Source organism: Kazachstania africana, chromosome 2 (genome assembly GCF_000304475.1).
Source record: "Kazachstania africana CBS 2517 chromosome 2, complete genome".
Taxonomy (NCBI): domain Eukaryota; kingdom Fungi; phylum Ascomycota; class Saccharomycetes; order Saccharomycetales; family Saccharomycetaceae; genus Kazachstania; species Kazachstania africana.
In genome coordinates this window covers 1,227,992-1,241,371 of record NC_018941.1, presented here as the reverse complement: position 1 = coordinate 1,241,371, position 13,380 = coordinate 1,227,992, and the positions used below count along the sequence as shown (strand labels likewise).

The 13,380-nt window shown below is 37.1% G+C and overlaps 4 protein-coding genes across 4 annotated transcripts; 3 read left to right on the top strand and 1 right to left on the bottom strand.

Moving 5' to 3' along the window:
* Window positions 1-1,096: 1,096 nt before the first annotated feature.
* On the top strand, window positions 1,097-6,742 carry SEC7 (Arf family guanine nucleotide exchange factor SEC7; the record flags this gene model as incomplete). The annotated part of the gene is made up of 1 exon (XM_003955981.1): window positions 1,097-6,742. The coding sequence occupies one exon, from the start codon at window positions 1,097-1,099 to the stop codon at window positions 6,740-6,742; it is 5,646 nt and encodes a 1,881-aa protein (XP_003956030.1).
* Window positions 6,743-8,008: 1,266 nt separating this feature from the next.
* Window positions 8,009-10,048, top strand: ACS2 (acetate--CoA ligase ACS2; the record flags this gene model as incomplete). Its single annotated transcript, XM_003955980.1, has 1 exon — window positions 8,009-10,048. The coding sequence occupies one exon, from the start codon at window positions 8,009-8,011 to the stop codon at window positions 10,046-10,048; it is 2,040 nt and encodes a 679-aa protein (XP_003956029.1).
* Window positions 10,049-10,600: 552 nt separating this feature from the next.
* On the top strand, window positions 10,601-12,340 carry KAFR0B05970 (uncharacterized protein; the record flags this gene model as incomplete). Its single annotated transcript, XM_003955979.1, has 1 exon — window positions 10,601-12,340. One exon carries the CDS (start codon window positions 10,601-10,603, stop codon window positions 12,338-12,340), a length of 1,740 nt encoding a protein of 579 aa, XP_003956028.1.
* A 239-nt stretch (window positions 12,341-12,579) lies between these two features.
* On the bottom strand, window positions 12,580-13,368 carry STM1 (Stm1p; the record flags this gene model as incomplete). Its single annotated transcript, XM_003955978.1, has 1 exon — window positions 12,580-13,368. One exon carries the CDS (start codon window positions 13,366-13,368, stop codon window positions 12,580-12,582), a length of 789 nt encoding a protein of 262 aa, XP_003956027.1.
* Between the last annotated feature and the right edge of the window lie 12 nt (window positions 13,369-13,380).

The window sequence follows — 13,380 nt, the reverse complement described above, 5'->3', positions numbered from 1 at the left end:
AGGAGAAGGTAATTTTAAAGTGACAGAAACTAACGGAATGGCAAAGTAGACGAATATCTAGGCGAAGAAGGAACTTGTGGCTGATCATTATAGTATGGTAACGTTGAAAATGTGACGCTCGTATGTCTTTGTGTATTCCTTCAGCTTCCTTTGGAACTTGAGTCTTCTAGCATTGAAGAAATTTTGTTGGCGTCACGGTTCACATGAGTACAAGGTATACAACATTCTTAAGTAAATACGTAGATTCAGTAAGAATACCTTCTTCGATCTGTTGTCTCTTGTCTGTTCAGCCATGGGGCAAAGAATTTTTACCTTTTGGGGATTCATGAAGCTGTTTTAGGAACTAGAAGGTGGTAAAAGATCGAAGGTCCACTTACTCAATTTGAAAAAATCGTAAATGTGAAATCCAACTTATGATAACTTACAGTAAGGTTTAACAAGTTTCAGAGGTATAAATATATGTACTGACAGAAACAGTTTAGCGTTCCATCCCATTTTGGTTATAGTTGTATATCATCATTTGAATAAGGAAGCACGTCGAGAAGAAAATGAACTGCCCAAAACGATAATATATTCATACTACAGAACCCTATTCCAGGCAAACTTTTAGATTGGTTCTTTTACTATATACAAATATCTTTCATGATCAGCTGTCGCCTAGTCATCTTCATTTCAAAAAGCACTTTGTAGTAACACTAAACCGCCAATCCCAAAATTGGTATCAGCCTTCCATAAACGACACCAAGAAATTCCACTATATACAATTTCTTGAGAATCATTATCTTGTAAAGCTGACATGTTTTACGTCTACTATTGAAAAACGGTTGTATGTGAGATTATTTTTCATCTTGATCTCTCTTTACCCAGCCACTTCGCGCAAGTGCAACGAGATTAGGATACGCTATTCAATAGTCTCCTAACTTCTTCTCTTCCTATGTCAAAAGGACTGCATACCAAGTCGATAAACGATCAATCAACAGAAAAGTAACAAGGTTAATTCTTCATTTTAGTAACTGTACCAAACTTACCAAATTTACGTCAGTTCTTTCCATTTTTCCTTTGCTTTGTGACATATTAATCCATATTAAATATATTCATGTCTGAACAAGAGCAACATTCAGAGGAAATGTCTGAAGATAATCTCTCTTCTGTCAACATTGAATCTGAATCTCAAGAAACAGAACAAGTTGAAAGTGAAAATGATGATGTAAACAACACAAATCAAACTGAGCCTCCGGTAATCACAATACAAAGTGAAAATGATATCGTTGAAGCCATTGGTGAGAATGAAGTAACTGGCGATGAAATTGCTCAAGAAGATAGCGTTGATGAAGAAAATAAATCTATCGGTGGTAGTCAAGTAGTGAATGCCAATGAGACTTTAGGACACACCAATCTAACTTCCGAAGAACATGAAACTGGGGAATCGACTGATCGCCAGAACGCTCAACAGTTAGATGCTAACAACACCATATTCAGTGTCTCATCTGCTATGTCTACTAGTACAAGATCTACATTAGCCCTAGTGAAGAATGTTTTTGAAGATATACTTGAAGCCAAAGATTTGAAGAAACATCCAAATTGTCAAAAAGTCATTGAAAGAGCAGTAACAAGGATTCAAGAAAGTCAGAAGGATGCATCTGCGGCTTCGCAGGTTATCGATTCGATATTGATTTTTGAAGCTTTGAGAGCCGCTTGTAGAACAAAATCTTCTCGAATGCAAGTAAAAGTGTTAGATTGTCTCTCCAAATTATTCTCATTTAGAGCATTGGACGAATCTATATTGATTAATCCACCAGATGCTCTTGCATCGATTGATCAAGTTCAGGAAGATAGTGCTGCAGGAATCACGCCTCCGCCAAAACAGAAACTTATTGATGCTGCTATTGATACCATTGCTGATTGTTTCCAAGGTGAAGGTACCGATGATAGAGTAGAACTACAAATAATAAGATCTCTCTCAAGTTGCATCCTAGTCGAAGATTCAATTTCTTTATGCCACGGTGTTTCTCTTCTAAAAGCTGTTAGAACAATTTATAACATTTTCGTCTTCTCTTTAAATGCTTCTAACCAAGGTATTGCACAAGCAACATTGGCCCAAATTATTGGATCGGTATTCGACCGTGTAAATGTGAGGACACTTTCTTCTTCAACCAAGGTAAATGAACCAATCGAAGGAAGTCTAAACAACGGCGGGACAAATCCAGTGACATTGGAAAATATGAAAAATTTGAATGATGAAGAGGAAAGAAGGGTTGATGCTCAAGAAAATGATAACTCACTAGAACAAGAAGATGAAATTAGTTCCGGTGACGACCTTGCCATAAAAGATGCATTCCTTGTTTTCAGGGCAATGGCTAAAATTTGTGCTAAACCTTTGGAAGCTGAACTAGATATGAGATCACACGCAGTTAGATCAAAACTACTATCCTTACATATAATTTATTCCATCGTCAGAGATCATGTTGATGTACTTGCATCTTCTAATCTTTATCTTCCTGGTCAAGAGAAAACAACTTTACTGGATTCTATAAGACAATATTTGTGCCTGTCGTTATCTCGTAATGCAGCTTCGCCGATTTCCCCGGTTTTCGAAATAACTTTGGAAATAATGTGGCTACTAATAGCAAATTTAAGAGCTGAATTTATGAGAGAAATACCTGTCTTTCTAACAGAAATTTACTTCCCTGTGGCTGAATTGAAGACTGCAACCTCTCAACAGAAAAGATACTTTTTAACTGTGATTCAAAGAATATGCAATGATCCAAGAACTTTGATAGAATTTTACTTAAATTACGATTGCAACCCAGGAATGCCTAACATCATGGAAATTATGGTAGATTATCTTACTAGATTAGCTCTGACCAGAGTTGATATTACACCTAGTCAAAGATCTTACTATGAAGATCAAAAAGGAAAACCATTGGCTACATTCAACTTAAACCAATTACCACTATTAACAACTTCTAATCTCTCTTCCAATTCTGATTCAAGCCAAGTTGTGCTACCTTTCCCTGTGGATTTTGCACTAAAGACCACTTCTCTAAGCTGTATCGTGTCAGTATTAAGGTCACTAAGCTCCTGGGCTCATAAAGCGTTAAATACAGCATCTGTTGTCAATTCTTCCTCAAAACCAAGGCGCAGTTCACAATCAATGTCTATATCTTCCGGCACTAATGATAGAGGGGCCTCTTTAAATGGGGATAGTAGTTTTGCTAACGATGACGAAACAAGATCTAATTTGAGTCAGTCTCAAGATTATGATGACCCATCCCAGTTTGAAAGTTTGAAGCAACGTAAAACTCAGCTTTCAGATTACATCAATCTTTTCAATACGAAACCTAAGAAAGCCTTGCCATTATTAGTTAGTAAAGGATTTTTGAAGGATGATTCTCCAACTTCTATTGCTAAATGGTTACTCGAAACAGAAGGACTAGATCTAGCAACCGTAGGAGATTTCTTGGGCGAAGGTGATGCACATAATATCGCCGTTATGCACGCTTTTGTCGATGAAATGGACTTCAAGGATTTATCTATTGTCGATGCATTACGAGAATTTTTACAGAAATTCAGACTTCCAGGGGAAGGTCAAAAAATTGATAGATTCATGCTAAAGTTTGCAGAGAGATTCGTTGAGCAAAATCCTGGCGTCTTTTCCAAGGCCGATACAGCCTATGCCTTATCATACTCATTAATCATGCTAAATACTGACCTACATTCTTCCCAAATTAAGAACAAGATGACACTACAGGAGTTCTTAGAAAACAATGAAGGGATTGATAATGATAAAGACTTACCAAGGGATTTTATGGTAGGCTTATTTGATGAAATAGCAAACGATGAAATTAAATTACTATCCGAACAGCATCAAGCTATGCTTTCTGGTGATGACACCTTGCAGTCACAACAACCCTCCGCCTTCAGTTTCTTCAGTTCTCGAGACCTTGCCAGAGAAGCGTACATGCAAGTTTCAAAGGAAATTTCTTCAAAAACCGAACTTGTCTTCAAGAATTTGAGTAAAGCTAAGACGGATTCTGATGTTTACTACGCGGCATCACATGTTGAACATGTAAAATCAATTTTTGAAAACCTATGGATGTCATTTCTTGCTGCCTTGACACCTCCATTCAAAGAATATGATGATTTGGAAACTTCAAGCAGATGTTTAGAAGGGCTAAAGCTTTCGATCAAAATCTCTGCCACTTTTGGAATAGATGATTGTAGACAATCTTTCATAGGTGCTCTAGTCCAGTTCTGTAATTTACAGAATTTGGAAGAAATAAAATTGAAAAATATCAATGCTATGATCGATCTCTTGGAGGTTGCTTTGTCAGAGGGAAACTATATCAAAGAATCCTGGAAGGATATTCTTCTCGTTGTATCACAAATGGAAAGATTACAGCTTATTTCAAAGGGCATCGATAGAGAAACCGTCCCCGATGTTGCACAAGCACGCTTAGCCAATCCAAGAGTGTCCTACGATTCTAATAAGTCTAATGCATACTTTTTTGATATTTGGAGCAAGAAAGCTACTCCAATTGAGGTAGCACAAGAGAAGCATCATAACCAAGTTCTTTCTCCAGAAATATCGAAGTATATCTCTTCCACTGAACTGGTTGTTCTAATGGATAATATATTCACTAAGAGCGCAGAACTATCAGGGAGTGCTATCGTCGACTTTATTAAAGCTTTGACCAAAGTTTCCTTAGATGAGATCGAATCCTCCCAAAATGCCTCTACTCCAAGAATGTTCTCTTTGCAAAAAATGATTGATGTTTGTTACTATAATATGGATCGTATTAGGTTGGAATGGTCTCCAGTCTGGGCTGTTATGGGCGGTGCTTTTAATAAAATCGCTACCAATGAAAATTTAGCTGTCGTATTTTTTGCAATTGATTCATTACGTCAACTATCAATGAGATTTTTGGATATTGAAGAATTAGTAGGTTTTGAGTTCCAACATGACTTTTTGAAGCCATTCGAATATACTGTTCAAAATACTAGCAGTGTAGAGGTCCAGGAAATGATCATCGAATGCTTCAAAAATTTCATTTTAACTAAATCATCCAGAATCAAATCAGGTTGGAAACCAATATTGGAATCATTACAATACACTGCACAGTCTACAAACGAATCTATTGTCGCAAAAACACAAAAGCTAGTCAGTCATGATATCACTGTCAACCATTTTGAAAGTGTATTTCAACAGGAAGGATCATTTTCTGAGCTTGTTAATGTATTTAAGGAAATTACGAAATACAAGAAATCGCAGAAGTTGGCATTACATGCACTAGAATCCTTGAAGCATATCACTCAAAATATAGCTGATATTTGTTTTGCTCCATCCGATGCAGCTGACTATGAACACAAAAAATCGTTGTTGCGTGGCAAAGATGTCTTTCAAGATATATGGTTCCCAATGTTATATTGTTTTAACGAAACAATAATGACGGCAGAAGATCTTGAAGTTAGATCTCGTGCATTGAATTACATGTTTGATGCTCTTGTTGCCTACGGCAAAGAATTTGATGAGACCTTCTGGGCAAATATCTGTAATAAATTATTATTCCCAATTTTCAGCGTTCTTTCCAAACATTGGGAAGTTAACCAATTCAATAGCCATGATGATTTGAGTGTTTGGTTATCAACAACGTTGATTCAAGCACTAAGAAATCTAGTTGCGTTATTCACACATTATTTTGAGTCTCTGAACAGTATGCTTGACGGATTTTTGGATTTATTAGTCTCTTGTATTTGCCAAGAAAATGATACTATTGCCAGAATTGGTAGATCATGTTTACAACAATTAATATTACAGAACGTTAACAAATTTAATGATGAACATTGGAGACAACTTGGTAGAGTATTCAACAAGTTATTCGAGTCCACTACTGCTACCGAATTGTTCGATTATGATCCATTACATCAGGGTAGAAAACCTTCCATTACACAAGAATCAAGTCATTCTAATGCGGATGTGCATGAAACTGTACAAAGAGCACATGAGGAAGAAGCCAGTGAAGATGTTGGTAATGAATTTGCTGCTACATATGAAAACAATACAACATCAGTTGATAGTCTGAAAAATGCGAGAAAATCACCATTAAATGTTAATAAAAATGGTGGTGATGCACGTCGTAGATTGAATGTTAAGAATTCAATTGTTGTGAAATGTGTTTTACAGCTTTTAATGATTGAATTGCTAAGTGAATTATTCGAAAATGAAGAATTTACTCGTTACCTTCCATATACAGAGGCTCTCATCATGCTTGGGCTACTAGAGAAATCGTACGAGTTTTCTCACGATTTTAACGAAGATTATGGGTTGAGAACAAGATTAGTTGAAGCTAGAGTTGTAGATAAGATTCCAAATTTATTGAAGCAAGAGACCAGTGCGGCTGCTGTTTTGATAGATGTTATGTTCAAATTATATTTGAATGATGAAGAGAAAAAGAGCGATTTATTGACTCGTCTTGTGACAATTTGCATGCAAGTTGTAAAATCGTACACCTTATTAGATGATAGAACCATGGAACGTAGTATTAATTCATGGCGTCCGGTTATTGTGGAAATTCTGCAGGGATACTATGAATTCGATGATGACGATTTCAGACAACATTGTGCTTTTATGTACAATTTAGTGATCCAACTTTTGGACAAGAGTGTTCCTAGTGATTTAAGACATGCAACTAAACTATTTTTGAGTAGGGTTGGTGAATTATATCTATCGACCGCAGAATAAACCACTCGAAACGGGAACGTGTACAATAAATAATATATAAATAATTTTTTGTTTTTGTAAAAACAAGATATATAATAACGGTAACAAAACCATTATTTCTGTTAAGACGCCACACTATCCCTATTATTATGTGTATAATAATAGTAAGAATAACCAACCACTGCGATTGCCATGTTGAGAATGCGTACTCACTTATTTTTTTTTTGTCATGAGCTCAACAAAACGAGAGAAATGGTATACGAAATTATGGCGCATCCCAGGTCGTTTAATACATTTGAAAAATGCTTATCTCCGACTCGTTATAAGCAAGGCCTTACAAGCGATAAATGAAAGCGTAAGTACCTTATAGGAGTGCACATATTAAAGTGTGCATAGCTTACCAATGATCCGTGACAATTGGATAAGTCTACGAACGGACAGTATCCCATACAGCCAAGAGGGATCGGAAAAATAGTAGCTATGTGGAAGATAACCACAATGGAATTGATGACGCACGGGCCAACCAACCGGTCGCGGACTTGTAAAAATTGATACCCAGTCACCCACGTGATAGCACTATTAATCAATTTTGATAGCAGTTTTGTGTCTGAATGACACTAGTGGTTGCTGCGTGAACCTCAATAATTAGCGATTGCGCAGTGGTAATAGTAGTGGTAGCGGTATCGATAGTAGTAACAGTAGTAGGAGTAGGGCCACCACCATCCGTCTGTCTGCCTGGAGGGATTTCTCGTCACTTATTTTTTTCAAAAAAAACTTTCACATGCGAAATTTCGTCGGCCTCGAGAAGATCTCGGAAAACAAGTTTCTCGAAGCCATCACTCATCATCATTCATTCTCGAGGGAAGAATTACGAAAGTTAATTTGTCCAAGTCATTTTTCCTGATGCTGGCGTAAGATAGATTAGATCGACAACAACTTAAGTCTCGAGGAAATCCAGCCGGTTTTGGTCTCTATCCCTCTCTCTAGTTTTTTTTTTTTTTCTTTCTACTTTATCTATTTACTTCTTAAACGGTTGTATCGTACTTTCTCAGCTTCCACATTTTATTTTTGTATAAAATAAATACATCTCAATTGGAACAGCAAATAAAATTGGGAACAGCTCCAGAAACAAACAATCACGTACAAGAGTTACAGAGAAAAAGAAGGACTTATCCAGGATAACTTCTCTTCAAGAACTAACGTTATCAATATATTCATTCATCTCTTTTTATAAAACGTTGACAATCTACTAAGCTGTTCATTTCCATTATAAATATAAAATAAGCGATGACTACTGAAAACATCGAACATAAAATCGTTCATGAAGCACGCAATGCTCCAGTGCATGGCGCTCCAAAACATTTTTTCAATTCTCAACCAGGTCCAAGTTATATTAAGGATATGGCACAATATAAAAAAATGTACCAACAATCTATTGAGGATCCTGAAGCTTTTTTCGGGAAGATGGCTACGGATTATCTATATTGGGATAAGCCATTCAGTAAAGTCAAATATGGTTCTTTAGAAAACGCAGATGTTGCTTGGTTCTTAAACGGTGAATTGAATGCTTCTTACAATTGTGTAGACAGACACGCCTTTGCCAATCCAGATAAACCAGCTTTGATCTATGAAGCTGATAGTGAAAGAGAAAATAGAATCATCACTTTCGGTGAATTGTTAACACAAGTTTGTAAAGTTGCTGGTGTTTTAAAGAGTTGGGGCGTTAAGAAGGGTGACACTGTAGCAATTTACATGCCAATGATCCCAGAAGCAATCGTAGCCATGTTAGCCTGTGTACGTTTAGGTGCCATCCATTCCGTCATCTTTGCAGGGTTTTCATCCGGTTCTTTAAAGGATCGTATTGTTGATGCAGGCTGTAAAGTCCTCATCACTTGTGATGAAGGCCGGAGAGGTGGTAAGACAATCCATACTAAGAAGCTTGTCGACGAAGGTCTAAATGGGGTCGATTCAGTCTCTCACATCCTAGTTTTCAAGAGAACTGCCAGTCCAAATATCCCAATGAAAGCCGGCAGAGATTTCTGGTGGCATGAAGAATGTGAAAAACAAAGATCTTACTTACCTCCAACCCCATGTAATGCTGAAGATCCATTATTCTTACTTTATACATCTGGTTCTACCGGATCTCCAAAGGGTATCGTCCACACTACAGGTGGTTATTTACTAGGTGCTGCCTTAACTACAAGATACGTTTTTGATATCCATCCAGAAGATGTGCTTTTCACTGCTGGTGATGTTGGCTGGATCACAGGCCATACTTACGCATTATACGGTCCCCTAGTCCTCGGTACCGCTTCAATTATATTCGAATCCACTCCAGGATATCCTGATTACGGTAGATATTGGAGAATTATCGAACGTTACAGGGCTACCCATTTCTACGTAGCTCCAACCGCCTTGAGAGTTATTAAGCGTCTTGGTGAAGCTGAAATTGCTAAATACGATATTTCTTCTTTACGTGTACTTGGTTCTGTCGGTGAACCAATTTCCCCTGACTTATGGGAATGGTACAATGAAAAAATCGGTCAAAATAACTGTGTTATTTGTGACACTATGTGGCAAACTGAATCAGGTTCACATCTAATTGCTCCATTAGCTGGTGCCACCCCAACGAAACCCGGTTCCGCTACTCTTCCATTCTTTGGTGTCCACGCTGCAATCATTGATCCAGTCACCGGTATTGAATTGAAGGAAAACGACGTAGAAGGTGTGTTAGCAATCAAGTCCTCCTGGCCTTCAATGGCTAGGTCCATATGGAACAATCATGCTCATTACATCAACACTTATATGAAGCCATACCCAGGCTTTTATTTTACAGGTGATGGTGCTGGTAGAGATCATGACGGTTACTATTGGATTAGAGGTAGAGTTGACGATGTCGTCAATGTTTCTGGACACAGATTATCTACCGCTGAAATCGAAGCTTCTTTAGTCAACAATGATTGTGTCTCAGAAGCTGCTGTCGTAGGTATCCACGACGAATTAACAGGCCAAGCAGTCATTGCATTCGTTCAATTAAAGAAACAATTGCCAATTGAAGAAGAAGGCGCCTCACCAGACGATCTCCGTCGTGAATTGATATTACAAGTCAGAGGTGAAATAGGTCCATTTGCAGCTCCAAAAACAATTATCTTGGTCAGGGACTTACCAAAGACCAGATCCGGAAAGATCATGAGAAGAATCCTAAGGAAAGTTGCATCCAACGAAGCTGATCAATTGGGCGACTTATCTACACTAGCAAATCAAGATGTTGTTCCTGCAATTATTGATGCAGTGAACATTCAATTTTTCAATGCCAAGAAAAAATAAGAATACAGAAATCTTTTCCGAAACAACTTTGAAAATGACGTTTTATATTGAACTCTTTTTATTTGTATATATTAAATATAACCAAGCCATTACTGATAAAGCATAAGATCGATAAATTTAGTTGCTTAGCTTCCTTGACCATTCTAACTTTGGTTGCGCTCTCTCTTTTTTACACTAATAACAAGTATCGTCGGACCTTTTAAATCGACAGGCGGGCTTTCAAAGGAATCGCTCCGCCGTTCAGCGACATCGAAAAATTTAAAATGTAAAATTATAGGGTGATAATCTTTATATGGGAAATTGGATCTGCTTTAAGAGAGATAAAATAGGCGGGGTCTGAGATGCAGAACTTACTTCCTACTATCATTTGGTGACTTTAATTGTTATCACTTTTACACTCCTAGGTATACGCAGGTATATATCACATACTTTTATCAAGAGAAGCTAGTCATTAAATTTTGAGGTCTTCCTTTATATGTCTTTAAATGGATCATATTTGTTATAGTCTTAATAATTAAACTGTTCTAATCAAACGTCCTTACAGAGTCGCAAATGTCTATTGGTACAGGAGAGGCAATCTATATTGCATTAAAACCAATACTGAAAATTTACAGCATTATATTTGTGGGATTCTTACTTGTACGATATAATATCCTCACCATGGAAGTTACAAGAGGGGTCTCCAGTATGGTCGTAAACGCTATTTTACCGTGCCTTACGTTCAATAAAATTGTTGGTAATATATCCTGGGAGGATATCAAAGAAGTCGGTGTCATTGTTTTATCTGCGTTAATTTTATTCGCATTAGGCGGTACTTTAGCTGCCTTGATTAATTATTTAACTCCAGTTCCTAAGAGGTGGTTTTGGGGCGCTTTATTTGCCGGCGTATTTCCCAATATTTCGGACTTACCCATTGCGTACGTCCAAAGTATGGGTAATGGCGCTCTCTTTAATGAAGAACAGGCTGACAAAGGTGTTGCTTACTCCTGTATCTTTCTTTTCACACAAAGTATGCTAATGATGAATTTTGGATTATGGAGAGTCATTGGGTTTGATTTTACAGGAGATATTAATGATGAAGATGTCATTGATAATTATCCTATGACGGATTTAAGCAGCAAGAGAGAAGAAGAAGAAGCTCAAAGAGATCTTGAAAAGAACACATCGTCCGCTGCTGAAAATAGTGCTAGTAGGCCTACTCTACCGTCAACTCACTCGTTAATGAAAGATGCAGTAGTTTCCACTACTGCATCAACTATGATTTACAGCAATGATACTGCGAACGATGATTTTGGTAGTATTGACAGTAATGCAATTTCCTTGGATGAAAATGATGCAGTTGATTTCGAGTATATTCAACCGTATGAGCTACCCGACTATAGTACTTCGAGGATTAAAAGATCTGCTTCTACAAATTCGAGCCCTGGAATATTGGAAACATCAAGTCTTCATAGAATCAGAACACTGGGACACGACACATCCAGATTCAAGAGAAGGAGACCTACTTTAAATGATGTCATCGCGGAATATAGCGCTGTAGAAAAGATCAAAACAGGAGAGTTAAATTTGAATCGTCCCCTGAGTTTAATGGATGACATTGGTGAGCACAATAACAATACAATGACCGAAACATCAGATAGTGAGAGTGAATTATCATCACAAAAGAAGAGATCCATGAGATTTAAAATTTCCCAGTTTAGTGAGAGACACCATTTGCAATGGCTTACTTATTTTTTAATCAATTTTTTTAGACCTGCATCGCTGGGAGCTATATTAGGTATTATTTGCGCTTTGATTCCTTGGGTTAAGGCATGTTTTGTTGATACATATGTCCACGTTCACAAAGCCCCTGACGGAGAACCTGTACTAAATTTTTTAATGGATTTTACGGAATATATTGGGAATGCTTGCGTCCCCTTAGGATTATTAATGTTGGGAGGTACATTAGCAAGGTTGCAAATCAAAGAATTACCTAAAGGATTTATCAGGTCTGCAATTTTACTGACAATTTTCAGATTAGTTTTAATCCCGATTATTGGCATACTATGGGCAAACAAGCTCTACAATTTAAATTGGTTAGATAATGTCGTTAGTAAATTCGTAATGATTTTGACGTGGTCAATGCCAAGTGCTACGGCGCAAATTTATTTCACTGCATTTTATACACCTGTACAAGGATCTCATTTGCAAATGGATTGTCTTTCCGTATTTTTCATGTTGCAATATGTGTTTTTATTCATCACATTATCATTTATTATCACTTATACATTGAAAGTTGATTTAAATCTGTAAATTGTAGAATTTGTAATCTCAAATATTCTATATAATTATAATTCTGTATATAGATATAATCACTTCCACTCAATTGTAGAATAAACAGAAAATCGATAAATAGTAATAAGATGAACAAAAAGGTTTAGTTATACTTATATAATTATAAAATAGATCTGATATGATAAAAAAGAAATATTGGTTGATTGATAATCCCTTTCCAAAAATTTGATTATAAGGAATGACACCCCATATTAAGCTTAAGCTAAAGATGGTAAGTTAGCAGTGTCAATGGTGTTATCCTTTTGAACAGCGTTACCGTTGGAAGCCTTGTTGAATCTTCTTGGGGTTCTGTTTTGGTTGTTGTTCTTTCTTGGGCCCTTGACGTTAGTTCTCTTTTGCTTTGGTAAAGAGTCAGAGAAAGTAGCATCGAAGTCTAAGAATTGCTTAGTTTTCAATTGTTTGGACTTGACGGACTTAACTTTAGTAGCTGGAACGTAAACTTCTTGTTCTTTAACGAATAATTCAGCATTTTCTAATTTGTTTAAGTTTTGTGGTTCGACGGTTTTGTTTAAATCGGAAGCACCTTGAGATTGTAAGTAAGCTTCAAGAGTCATTTTCTTGGAAGCATCTTCAGTTTCTTGTTCTTCTTCAGCGATTTCAGCTTCAGCATCTTGTTCAGCGGCATTTTCGGTTTCTAATTCCTTTTTGTCGTCACCCCAACCTTGGCTAACCTTCTTATTGGAGTCGGTCTTACCAGTTCTAGAGTGTTTGTCAGATTGTCTTCTAACGTTAGATCTCTTGGTGGTAGCAGAAGCTGGGACGTCCTTGGATCTGTTCTTTTGTCTACCAGCAGTCTTGTCTCTGATAGCACCTTCGTTACCAGAAGGTCTTGGTCTGTTTTTGTTAGCTTTAGCTGGGTTAGCAGATGGAGGTGGGACATCAGCTTTCTTTGAAGAAGTAGATTTCTTGACTAATTCCTTTGGAGCTGGAACGACAACGGAAGGGTCTTCAACGTCGTTACCTAATAAATCAAATGGGTTGGACATTATCTTTGGGAT